This window comes from Leptodactylus fuscus, chromosome 1 (assembly GCF_031893055.1).
Source record: "Leptodactylus fuscus isolate aLepFus1 chromosome 1, aLepFus1.hap2, whole genome shotgun sequence".
NCBI lineage: Eukaryota > Metazoa > Chordata > Amphibia > Anura > Leptodactylidae > Leptodactylus > Leptodactylus fuscus.
In genome coordinates, this window is record NC_134265.1 from 1,033,654 (window position 1) to 1,047,622 (window position 13,969).

The 13,969-nt window shown below is 44.2% G+C and overlaps 1 protein-coding gene across 1 annotated transcript in view; it reads right to left on the bottom strand.

Moving 5' to 3' along the window:
* Positions 1-12,604, bottom strand: part of LOC142190266 (carbonic anhydrase 9-like) — a 67,031-nt gene extending 54,427 nt beyond the window's left edge. Inside the window, exon 1 of the mRNA XM_075262285.1 lies at positions 12,485-12,604. Coding sequence (XP_075118386.1) covers positions 12,485-12,593 — 109 coding nt within the window. The 5' untranslated portion in view covers positions 12,594-12,604. The remainder of the gene's footprint in view (positions 1-12,484) is intronic.
* Positions 12,605-13,969: the final 1,365 nt, after the last annotated feature.

The window sequence follows — 13,969 nt, forward strand, 5'->3', positions numbered from 1 at the left end:
CATTGTGTGTGTGACATACAGATTAGATTGTCAGCTCCTGGGGTCAGGGATGATGGGGGTGATACATTGTGTGTGATATAGAGATTAGAGTGTCAGCTCCTGGGGTCAGGGATGATGGGAGTGATACATTGTGTGTGATATAGAGATTAGATTGTCAGCTCCTGGGGTCAGGGATGATGGGAGTGATACATTGTGTGTGATATAGAGATTAGAGTGTCAGCTCCTGGGCTCAGGGATGATGGGAGTGATACATTGTGTGTGTGATATAGAGATTAGATTGTCAGCTCCTGGGGTCAGGGATGATGGGAGTGATACATTGTGTGTGATATAGAGATTAGATTGTCAGCTCCTGGGGTCAGGGATGATGGGAGTGATACATTGTGTGTGTGATATAGAGATTAGATTGTCAGCTCCTGGGGTCAGGGATGATGGGAGTGATACATTGTGTGTGATATAGAGATTAGATTGTCAGCTCCTGGGGTCAGGGATGATGGGAGTGATACATTGTGTGTGTGATATAGAGATTAGATTGTCAGCTCCTGGGGTCAGGGATGATGGGAGTGATACATTGTGTGTGATATAGAGATTAGATTGTCAGCTCCTGGGGTCAGGGATGATGGGAGTGATACATTGTGTGTGTGACATACAGATTAGATTGTCAGCTCCTGGGGTCAGGGATGATGGGGGTGATACATTGTGTGTGATATAGAGATTAGAGTGTCAGCTCCTGGGGTCAGGGATGATGGGAGTGATACATTGTGTGTGATATAGAGATTAGATTGTCAGCTCCTGGGGTCAGGGATGATGGGAGTGATACATTGTGTGTGATATAGAGATTAGAGTTTCAGCTCCTGGGGTCAGGGATGATGGGAGTGATACATTGTGTGTGATATAGAGATTAGATTGTCAGCTCCTGGGTTCAGAGATGATGGGAGTGATACATTGTGTGTGATATAGAGATTAGATTGTCAGCTCCTGGGGTCAGGGATGATGGGAGTGATACATTGTGTGTGATATAGAGATTAGAGTGTCAGCTCCTGGGGTCAGGGATGATGGCAGTGATACATTGTGTGTGATATAGAGATTAGAGTGTCAGCTCCTGGGGTCAGGGATGATGGGAGTGATACATTGTGTGTGATATAGAGATTAGAGTGTCAGCTCCTGGGGTCAGGGATGATGGGGGTGATACATTGTGTGATATAGAGATTAGATTGTCAGCTCCTGGGTCAGGGATGATGGGAGTGATACATTGTGTGTGATATAGAGATTAGATTGTCAGCTCCTGGGGTCAGGGATGATGGGGGTGATACATTGTGTGATATAGAGATTAGATTGTCAGCTCCTGGGGTCAGGGATGATGGGGGTGATACATTGTGTGTGTGATATAGAGATTAGATTGTCAGCTCCTGGGGTCAGGGATGATGGGAGTGATACATTGTGTGTGTGATATAGAGATTAGAGTGTCAGCTCCTGGGGTCAGGGATGATGGGAGTGATACATTGTGTGTGATATAGAGATTAGAGTGTCAGCTCCTGGGGTCAGGGATGATGGGAGTGATACATTGTGTGATATAGAGATTAGAGTGTCAGCTCCTGGGGTCAGGGATGATGGGGGTGATACATTGTGTGTGATATAGAGATTAGAGTGTCAGCTCCTGGGCTATACTCCCCCGCCCCTTCCTCTGCACTAGGTGTATGAGCTGCTCAGGAATGTCGGGGATTACTCGCTTCTCCTTTTCACTCCTAACAACCGTTTTAATTGGATTCCACTTGGATCATTAACTCAGTAATTCTGGCACAAGATTAATGTCTGGACGGGACAGGAGACCTTGTCGCTGGAATCACACAGGTCACCTCCTAGGGGAGAGGTCACCTCCATTAGGACAAAAGAACAGCGTCATCTTGTGCTGTGGAAGATCTTGAACAGGGTGATCCCTACTTCTTGTATCTGGTGTCATCTTAAGGTCTTGTACCATGTATGGTCTCCAGTTCAGATATGTGACATCCTTCAATCAAGAATCTCATATGGACTTCAGTTCTGGCATCTTCAGATGGTGTGCCTCGTATGATCTGAAGTTCTTGTACCTGGTGACATCTTCAGATGGTGTGCCTCGTATGATCTGAAGTTCTTGTATCTGGTGACATCTTCAGATGGTGTGCCTCGTATGATCTGAAGTTCTTGTACCTGGTGACATCTTCAGATGGTGTGCCTCGTATGATCTGAAGTTCTTGTATCTGGTGACATCTTCAGATCGTGTGCCTCGTATGATCTGAAGTTCTTGTACCTGGTGACATCTTCAGATGGTGTACCTCGTATGATCTGAAGTTCTTGTACCTGGTGGCATCTTCAGATGGTGTACCTCGTATGATCTGAAGTTCTTGTATCTGGTGACATCTTCAGATGGTGTGCCTCGTATGATCTGAAGTTCTTGTACCTGGTGGCATCTTCAGATCGTGTGCCTCGTATGATCTGAAGTTCTTGTATCTGGTGACATCTTCAGATCGTGTGCCTCGTATGATCTGAAGTTCTTGTACCTGGTGACATCTTCAGATGGTGTGCCTTGTATGATCTGAAGTTCTTGTACCTGGTGACATCTTCAGATGGTGTACCTCGTATGATCTGAAGTTCTTGTACCTGGTGACATCTTCAGATGGTGTACCTCGTATGATCTGAAGTTCTTGTACCTGGTGACATCTTCAGATGGTGTACCTCGTATGATCTGAAGTTCTTGTACCTGGTGACATCTTCAGATGGTGTACCTCGTATGATCTGAAGTTATTGTACCTGGTGACATCTTCAGATGGTGTGCCTCATATAATCCGAAGTTCTTGTATCTGGTGACATCTTCAGATGGTGTACCTCGTATGATCTGAAGTTCTTGTATCTGGTGACATCTTCAGATGGTGTGCCTCGTATGATTTGAAGTTCTTGTACCTGGTGACATCTTCAGATGGTGTGCCTCATATAATCCGAAGTTCTTGTATCTGGTGACATCTTCAGATGGTGTACCTCGTATGATCTGAAGTTCTTGTATCTGGTGACATCTTCAGATGGTGTGCCTCGTATGATTTGAAGTTCTTGTATCTGGTGACATCTTCAGATGGTGTGCCTCGTATGATCTGAAGTTCTTGTATCTGGTGACATCTTCAGATGGTGTACCTCGTATGATCTGAAGTTCTTGTATCTGGTGACATCTTCAGATGGTGTGCTTTGTATGATCTGAAGTTCTTGTACCTGGTGACATCTTCAGATGGTGTGCCTCGTATGATCTGAAGTACTTATACCTGGTGACATCTTCAGATGGTGTGCCTTGTATGATCTGAAGTTCTTGTACCTGGTGACATCTTCAGATGGTGTGCCTCGTATGATCTGAAGTTATTGTACCTGGTGACATCTTCAGATGGTGTGCCTCGTATGATTTGAAGTTCTTGTACCTGGTGACATCTTCAGATGGTGTGCCTCGTATGATTTGAAGTTCTTGTATCTGGTGACATCTTCAGATGGTGTGCCTCATATAATCTGAAGTTCTTGTACCTGGTGACATCTTCAGATGGTGTGCCTCGTATGATCTGAAGTTATTGTACCTGGTGACATCTTCAGATGGTGTACCTCGTATGATCTGAAGTTCTTGTATCTGGTGGCATCTTAAGATGGTGTGCCTCATATAATCTGAAGTTCTTGTACCTGGTGACATCTTCAGATGGTGTACCTCGTATGATCTGAAGTTCTTGTACCTGGTGACATCTTCAGATGGTGTGCCTCATATAATCTGAAGTTCTTGTACCTGGTGACATCTTCAGATGGTGTGCCTCGTATGATCTGAAGTTATTGTACCTGGTGACATCTTCAGATGGTGTACCTCGTATGATCTGAAGTTCTTGTATCTGGTGGCATCTTAAGATGGTGTGCCTCGTATGATTTGAAGTTCTTGTATCTGGTGACATCTTCAGATGGTGTGCCTCATATGATCTGAAGTTCTTGTATCTGGTGACATCTTCATATATTATACATTGGGTGATTTGTGTTAGAATTGCTCTTGCCAGTGACTTGGATTCTCTAAGACACAATCAGTTTGGAGTCAACTAGATTTTAGAAGCTTTCCATTCACACGTGCGGGAGGTAAATTTCAGGAAAAATTTGGAACAGAGAAATTCATTTGTGTGAACCACCTCTAAGGAACCTTCACAATTTTCACTCTTAACCTCCTCAAGGAGTTATGGACTTCGCTTGTTAAATTTGCAGGTCAGAATCTCAAGAATAGATCTTGTGGCCGTAACGTAGAAGTAGTAGAGTAGTATGGAGCCGAGGCAGGGGTCATTAGTAGGAGAGCGCTCAGGAGGCTATAAACCTGGTTATGGAGAAGAATAGTCATAAGACTGTCAGGTACCTTGTGTCCTACTATTGGTTCTGTCTCCTGACAGCGCGGTGAGGCTCGTGGGCTACCTCCCCCTTTAGCCGCCAGCTCTGACATCATATAAGTGCTGCTTACTGACACCTCCAGACCTGGTGAGGAGAAGAAAAGCCACCACTGATGTACCAGGAGCAGGGGAGTGGGTGTCTTCAGATGTCTTCTCCACATTAGATGCCCTGTGGACATTATATGAGGTGTATTCAGCACTTGTAACCATCTCCTCCTCTGCAGTTTCTCCTTGATGTGCTGGGTGAGATAAAGCACTCACTAGATGCTGCATGTCACGGACTGTCTCTTCCTCCGGCCTTTCCTCTCTGCTTCCTAGTTCAGAGAGCGTTTGCTGCCGCTGGGGAAGTCATCTTGAGGTTTTGGACCTTTTGTGGTCCTCAGACTTTGGAGTAATCTTATGACGTTGAGTCTTGTGTGATCTTCTAGAGCTTCATTTCATTTTGGCCTCCAAGTGTGACTTGTGGACTTGAGGTGCTGATCCAGAATTCTGAGTAATGAAGCTCTTGTGTGACCTGTATCATGGCAGGCTCTACCCTAACCCATGAGACGGATCCCTAACCCCAGGAGGTATGGAGGACTACTAGAGGAGGGGTGGGGGGTGGAGAAGTCTGGCACAGGCCCGGTCACTTACATGGAGAGGATCTTGCCACGCTGGACACCTGCTGAAGGCTCTGGAGCTTCTTCCTCCACTCCCTCTATACAAAGCACATGTACACTCAGTCCGGCCGAGCATGCATGTGCCCAGGGAGTATAGAGAGATGGCTGTAGCGGCTCAGCCCCCTGGGGTCACATCTCATGGTCAACATCTTCTACATAACTTCTCTCCTAACTGACAACTTCTCTATATATGGCCGAGTATTTATAGGGGACGCAGAGTTGTCATCAACATTTCAGAACTCCCTGCAGATATAGGACAGATATAGATCAGGAGGAATGTGCCTAATATGGGAACCAAGACCGTGGTGGTAAAGGTTGTCAGGCCCCTCGGGGTCCTTATATAGAGGGGCCGGAGGGATGTGTCTAATATGGGAACCAAGACCGTGGTGGTAAAGGTTGTCAGGCTCCTCGGGGTCCTTATATAGAGGGGCCGGAGGGATGTGTCTAATATGGGAACCAAGACCGCTGTAGTAAAGGTTGTCAGGCCCCTCGGGGTCCTTATATAGAGGGTTCATGTCCCCCCTCCATTTCTGCCCCCAGATTCATGTCCCCCCTCCATTTCTGCCCCCAGATTCATGTCCCTCCATCTCTGCCCCCAGTTTCATGTCCCTCCATCTCTGCTCCCAGATTCATGTCCCTCCATCTCTGCCCCCAGATTCATGTCCCCCATCTCTGCCCCCAGATTCATGTCCCCCCCATCTCTGCCCCCAGTTTCATGTCCCCCATCTCTGCCCCCAGATTCATGTCCCCCCCATCTCTGCCCCCAGTTTCATGTCCCCCATCTCTGCCCCCAGTTTCATGTCCCCCATCTCTGCCCCCAGATTCATGTCCCCTCCATCTCTGCCACCAGATTCATGTCCCCCATCTCTGCCCCCAGATTCATGTCCTCTCCATCTCTGCCCCCAGATTCATGTCCCCTCCATCTCTGCCCCCAGATTCATGTCCCTCCATCTCTGCCCCCAGATTCATGTCCCCTCCATCTCTGCCCCAGATTCATATCCCCTCCATCTCTGCCCCCAGATTCATGTCCCCTCCATCTCTGCCCCCAGATTCATGTCCCTCCATCTCTGCCCCCAGATTCATGTCCCCCCATCTCTGCCCCCAGATTCATGTCCCCTCCATCTCTGCCCCCAGATTCATGTCCCCTCCATCTCTTACCCCAGATTCATGTCCCCTCCATCTCTGCCCCCAGATTCATGTCCCACATCTCTGCCCCCAGATTCATGTCCCACATCTCTGCCCCCAGATTCATTTCCCCTCCATCTCTGCCCCCAGATTCATGTCCTCCCTCCATCTCTGCCACCAGATTCATGTCCCCTCCATCTCTGCCCCCAGATTCATGTCCCACATCTCTGCCCCCAGATTCATGTCCCACATCTCTGCCCCCAGATTCATTTCCCCTCCATCTCTGCCCCCAGATTCATGTCCTCCCTCCATCTCTGCCACCAGATTCATGTCCCCTCCATCTCTGCCCCCAGTTTCATGTCCCCTCCATGTCTGCCACCAGTTTCATGTCCTCTCCATCTCTGCCCCCAGATTCATGTCCCCTCCATCTCTGCCCCCAGATTCATGTCCCCCCATTTCTGCTCTTATTTTCTCGTCCCCCCATCTCTGCCCAGAGTTTTATTATAGAGTTATTATACAGACAGTGTATGGAGGTATTATCAGTCAGTGTATGGAGGTATTATACAGTCAGTGTATGGAGGTATTATACAGTCAGTGTATGGAGGTATTATCAGTCAGTGTATAGATGTATTATACAGTCAGTGTATGGAGGAATTATAAAGTCAGTGTATGGAGGTATTATACAGTCAGTGTATGGAGGTATGATACAGTCAGTGTATGGAGGTATTATCAGTCAGTGTATGGAGGTATTATACAGTCAGTGTATGGAGGTATTATACAGTCAGTGTATGGAGGTATTATACAGTCAGTGTATGGAGGTATTATACAGTCAGTGTATGGAGGTATTATACAGTCAGTGTATGGAGGTATTATCAGTCAGTGTATGGAGGTATTATACAGTCAGTGTATGGAGGTATTATCAGTCAGTGTATGGAGGTATTATCAGTCAGTGTATGAAGGTATTATACAGTCAGTGTATGGAGGTGTTATACAGTCAGTGTATGGAGGAGTTATACAGTCAGTGTATGGAGGTATTATACAGTCAGTGTATGGAGGTATTATACAGTCAGTGTATGGAGGTGTTATACAGTCAGTGTATGGAGGAGTTATACAGTCAGTGTATGGAGGTATTATACAGTCAGTGTATGGAGGTATTATCAGTCAGTGTATGGAGGTATTATACAGTCAGTGTATGGAGGTATTATACAGTCAATGTACGGAGGTATTATACAGTCAGTGTACGGAGGTATTATACAGTCAGTGTACGGAGGTATTATACAGTCAGTGTATGGAGGTATTATACAGTCAGTGTATGGAGGTATTATACAGTCAATGTATGGAGGTATTATACAGTCAGTGTATGGAGGTATTATACAGTCAGTGTATGGAGGTATTATACAGTCAATGTATGGAGGTATTATACAGTCAGTGTACGGAGGTATTATACAGTCAGTGTATGGAGGTATTATACAGTCAGTGTACGGAGGTATTATACAGTCAGTGTATGGAGGTATTATACAGTCAGTGTATGGAGGTATTATACAGTCAGTGTATGGAGGTATTATACAGTCAGTGTATGGAGGTATTATCAGTCAGTGTATGAAGGTATTATACAGTCAGTGTATGGAGGTGTTATACAGTCAGTGTATGGAGGTATTACACAGTCAGTGTATGGAGGTATTATACAGTCAGTGTATGGAGGAATTATACAGTCAGTGTATGGAGGTGTTATACAGTCAGTGTATGGAGGTATTACACAGTCAGTGTATGGAGGTATTATCAGTCAGTGTTTCGAGGTATTATCAGTCAGTGTATGGGGGTATTATACAGACAGTGTATGGAGGTATTATACAGTCAGTGTATGGAGGTATTATACAGTCAGTGTATGGAGGTATTATACAGTCAGTGTATGGAGGTATTATACAGTCAGTGTATGGAGGTATTATACAGTCAATGTATGGAGGTATTATACAGTCAGTGTATGGAGGTATTATCAGTCAGTGTATTGAGGTATTATCAGTCAGTGTATGGAGGTATTATACAGTCAGTGTATGGAGGTATTATACAGTCAGTGTATGGAGGTATTATACAGTCAGTGTATGGAGGTATTATACAGTCAGTGTATGGAGGTATTATACAGTCAGTGTATGGAGGTATTATACAGACAGTGTATGGAGGTATTATACAGTCAGTGTATGGAGGTATTATACAGTCAGTGTATGGAGGTATTATACAGTCAGTGTATGGAGGTATTATCAGTCAGTGTATGAAGGTATTATACAGTCAGTGTATGGAGGTGTTATACAGTCAGTGTATGGAGGTATTACACAGTCAGTGTATGGAGGTATTATACAGTCAGTGTATGGAGGAATTATACAGTCAGTGTATGGAGGTGTTATACAGTCAGTGTATGGAGGTATTATACAGTCAGTGTATGGAGGTATTATACAGTCAGTGTATGGAGGTATTACACAGTCAGTGTATGGAGGTATTATCAGTCAGTGTTTCGAGGTATTATCAGTCAGTGTATGGAGGTATTATACAGACAGTGTATGGAGGTATTATACAGTCAGTGTATGGAGGTATTATACAGTCAGTGTATGGAGGTATTATACAGTCAGTGTATGGAGGTATTATACAGTCAATGTATGGAGGTATTATACAGTCAGTGTATGGAGGTATTATCAGTCAGTGTATTGAGGTATTATCAGTCTGTGTATGGAGGAATTATACAGTCAGTGTATGGAGGTGTTATACAGTCAGTGTATGGAGGTATTATACAGTCAGTGTATGGAGGTGTTATACAGTCAGTGTATGGAGGTATTATACAGTCAGTGTATGGAGGTATTATACAGTCAGTGTATGGAGGTATTATCAGTCAGTGTATGGAGGTATTATACAGTCAGTGTATGGAGGTATTATCAGTCAGTGTATGGAGGTATTATACAGTCAGTGTATGGAGGTATTATACAGTCAGTGTATGGAGGTATTATCAGTCAGTGTATGGAGGTATTATACAGTCAGTGTATGGAGGTATTATACAGTCAGTGTATGGAAGTATTATACAGTCAGTGTATGGAGGTATTATACAGTCAGTGTATGGAGGTATTATACAGTCAGTGTATGGAGGTGTTATACAGTCAGTGTATGGAGGTATTATACAGTCAGTGTATGGAGGTATTATACAGTCAGTGTATGGAGGTATGATACAGTCAGTGTATGGAGGTATTATCAGTCAGTGTATGGAGGTATTATACAGACAGTGTATGGAGGTATAATCCAGTCAGTGTATGGAGGAATTATAAAGTCAGTGTATGGAGGAATTATAAAGTCAGTGTATGGGGGTATTATACAGTCAGTGTATGGAGGTGTTATACAGTCAGTGTATGGAGGAGTTATACAGTCAGTGTATGGGGGTATTATACAGTCAGTGTATGGAGGTATTATACAGTCAGTGTATGGAGGTATTATACAGTCAGTGTATGGAGGTATTATACAGTCAGTGTATGGAGGTATTATACAGTCAGTGTATGGAGGAATTATAAAGTCAGTGTATGGAGGAATTATACAGTCAGTGTATGGAGGTATTATACAGTCAGTGTATGGAGGTATTATACAGTCAGTGTATGGAGGAATTATACAGTCAGTGTATGGGGGTATTATACAGACAGTGTATGGAGGTATTATACAGACAGTGTATGGAGGTATTATACAGTCAGTGTATGGAGGTATTATACAGTCAGTGTATGGAGGTATTATACAGACAGTGTATGGAGGTATTATACAGTCAGTGTATGGAAGTATTATACAGTCAGTGTATGGAGGTATTATACAGTCAATGTATGTAGGTATTATACAGTCAGTGTATGGAGGTATTATACAGTCAGTGTATGGAGGTATTATACAGTCAGTGTATGGAGGTATTATACAGTCAGTGTATGGAGGTATTATATAGTCAGTGTATAGAGGTATTATACAGTCAGTGTATGGAGGTATTATACAGTCAGTGTATGGAGGTATTATACAGTCAGTGTATGGAGGTATTATCAGTCAGTGTATGGAGGTATTATACAGTCAGTGTATGGAGGTATTATACAGTCAGTGTATGGAGGTGTTATACAGTCAGTGTATGGAGGTATTATACAGTCAGTGTATGGAGGTATTATACAGTCAGTGTATGGAGGTATTATACAGTCAGTGTATGGAGGTATGATACAGTCAGTGTATGGAGGTATTATACAGTCAGTGTATGGAGGTATTATCAGTCAGTGTATGGAGGTATTATACAGTCAGTGTATGGAGGTATTATACAGTCAGTGTATGGAGGTGTTATACAGTCAGTGTATGGAGGTATTATACAGTCAGTGTATGGAGGTATTATACAGTCAGTGTATGGAGGTATTATACAGTCAGTGTACGGAGGTATTATACAGTCAGTGTACGGAGGTATTATACAGTCAGTGTATGGAGGTATTATACAGTCAGTGTATGGAGGTATTATACAGTCAGTGTATGGAGGTATTATACAGTCAGTGTATGGAGGTGTTATACAGTCAGTGTATGGAGGTATTATACAGTCAGTGTATGGAGGTGTTATACAGTCAGTGTATGGAGGTATTATACAGTCAGTGTATGGAGGTATTATCAGTCAGTGTATGGAGGTGTTATACAGTCAGTGTATGGAGGTATTATACAGTCAGTGTATGGAGGTATTATACAGTCAGTGTATGGAGGTATTATACAGTCAGTGTATGGAGGTATTATACAGTCAGTGTATGGAGGTATTATACAGTCAGTGTACGGAGGTATTATACAGTCAGTGTATGGAGGTATTATACAGTCAGTGTACGGAGGTATTATACAGTCAGTGTATGGAGGTATTATAAAGTCAGTGTATGGAGGTATTATACAGTCAGTGTATGGAGGTATTATACAGTCAGTGTATAGATGTATTATACAGACAGTGTATGGAGGTATTATACAGTCAGTGTATGGAGGTATTATACAGTCAGTGTATGGAGGTATTATACAGTCAGTGTATGGAGGTATTATACAGTCAGTGTATGGAGGTATTATACAGTCAGTGTATGGAGGTATTATACAGTCAGTGTACGGAGGTATTATACAGTCAGTGTATGGAGGTATTATACAGTCAGTGTACGGAGGTATTATACAGTCAGTGTATGGAGGTATTATACAGTCAGTGTATGGAGGTATTATACAGTCAGTGTATGGAGGTATTATACAGTCAGTGTATGGAGGTATTATACAGTCAGTGCATGGAGGTATTATACAGTCAGTGTATGGAGGTATTATACAGTCAGTGTATGGAGGTATTATACAGTCAGTGTACGGAGGTATTATACAGTCAGTGTATGGAGGTATTATACAGTCAGTGTATGGAGGTGTTATACAGTCAGTGTATGGAGGTATTATACAGTCAGTGTATGGAGGTATTATACAGTCAGTGTATGAAGGTATTATACAGTCAGTGTATGGAGGTATTATACAGTCAGTGTATGGAGGTATTATACAGTCAGTGTATGGAGGTATTATACAGTCAGTGTATGGAGGTATTATACAGTCAGTGTATGGAGGTATTATACAGTCAGTGTATGGAGGTATTATACAGTCAGTGTATGGAGGTATTATCAGTCAGTGTATGGAGGTATTATACAGTCAGTGTATGGAGGTATTATACAGTCAGTGTATGGAGGTATTATCAGTCAGTGTATGGAGGTATTATACAGTCAGTGTATGGAGGAATTATACAGTCACTGTATGGAGGTATTATACAGTCAGTGTACGGAGGTATTATACAGTCAGTGTATGGAGGTATTATACAGTCAGTGTATGGAGGTATTATACAGTCAGTGTATGGAGGTATTATACAGTCAGTGTATGGAGGTATTATACAGTCAGTGTACGGAGGTATTATACAGTCAGTGTATGGGGGTATTATACAGACAGTGTATGGAGGTATTATACAGTCAGTGTATGGAGGTATTATACAGTCAGTGTATGGAGGTATTATACAGTCAGTGTACGGAGGTATTATACAGTCAGTGTATGGGGGTATTATACAGTCAGTGTATGGAGGTATTATACAGTCAGTGTATGGAGGTATTATACAGTCAGTGTATGGAGGTATTATACAGTCAGTGTATGGAGGTATTATACAGTCAGTGTATGGAGGTATTATAGTAATCCTATCATGTGTGATACATTCCTCAGTATAATACGTTATCTTATCCTTTAATATATGGTCCGGTTGTCACCTACCTGCTGGCTGCTTGTCATGTTCCTCCTCCTCGGTGTGGTCCTGACATGTTACATGTGGCCCCAGTACACAGGTTATTAGCAGTATAACAGCGGGGCCCCGGGCTCTCATGTCCTCACTATATATCCAGCTGTGATCCCTGAGAGCTCTGTAATCTGCACAAGGTCCCGGTCTTGTCTCCTGGATACTACAAGTGACTGATCAGTGACGACCGTCCTATAGTGTCCTGCAGCAGAGCACAGCCCGTATACTGAGGAGGAGGAGGAGGAGGTGTCACACAGAGCAAACCTGTGTCTGTATGTACGTGCGTATATGTGTGTATATATATCTATATATGTTTGTATTTATAAATATATATATATATATATATATATATATATATATATCTATACATTTGTGTACCCATACCTCCCAACTTTTTAAGAACTGAAAGTGGAACAAAGTGTGCGGCGCACGTAGCGCACTGTGGCAAATTTAGCTCCACCCACTTTTATGTTGACTCCGCCTATTCTCATTCATTTTTCATGTGCCCGCACAAAGTATAATCCTCCTACAGTCACCCGTATATTATATGTCCCCCCTCTATCTCTCCCCCAGTTTCATGTCCCCCCCTCCATCTCTGCCCCCAGATTCATGTCCCTCCATCTCTGCCCCCAGATTCATGTCCCTCCATCTCTGCCCCCAGATTCATGTCCCCATCTCTGCCCCCAGATTCATGTCCCCCATCTCTGCCCCCAGATTCATGTCCCCCATCTCTGCCCCCAGACTCATGTCCCCTCCATCTCTGCCCCCAGATTCATTTTCCCTCCATCTCTTCCCCCAGATTCATGTCCCTCCATCTCTGCTCCCAGACTCATGTCCCCTCCATCTCTGCCCCCAGATTCATGTCCCCCCATCTCTGCCCCAGATTCATGTCCCCATCTCTGCCCTCAGACTCATGTCCCCCATCTCTGCCCCCAGATTCATGTCCTCTCCATCTCTGCCCCCAGATTCATGTCCCCTCCATCTCTGCCCCCAGATTCATGTCCCCCATCTCTGCCCCCAGATTCATGTCCCCCATCTCTGCCCTCAGATTCATGTCCCCCATCTCTGCCCCCAGATTCATGTCCCTCCATCTCTGTCCCAGATTCATGTCCCCCCCATCTCTGCCCCAGATTCATGTCCCCTCCATCTCTGCCCCCAGATTCATGTCCCCTCCATCTCTGCCCCCAGATTCATGTCCCCCATCTCTGCCCCCAGATTCATGTCCCCCATCTCTGCCCCCAGATTCATGTCCTCTCCATCTCTGCCCCCAGATTCATGTCCCCTCCATCTCTTCCCCCAGATTCATGTCCCCCATCTCTGCCCTCAGATTCATGTCCCCTCCATCTCTGCCCCCAGATTCATGTCCCCCATCTCTGCCCCCAGATTCATGTCCCCCATCTCTGCCCCCAGATTCATGTCCTCTCCATCTCTGCCCCCAGATTCATGTCCCCTCCATCTCTGCC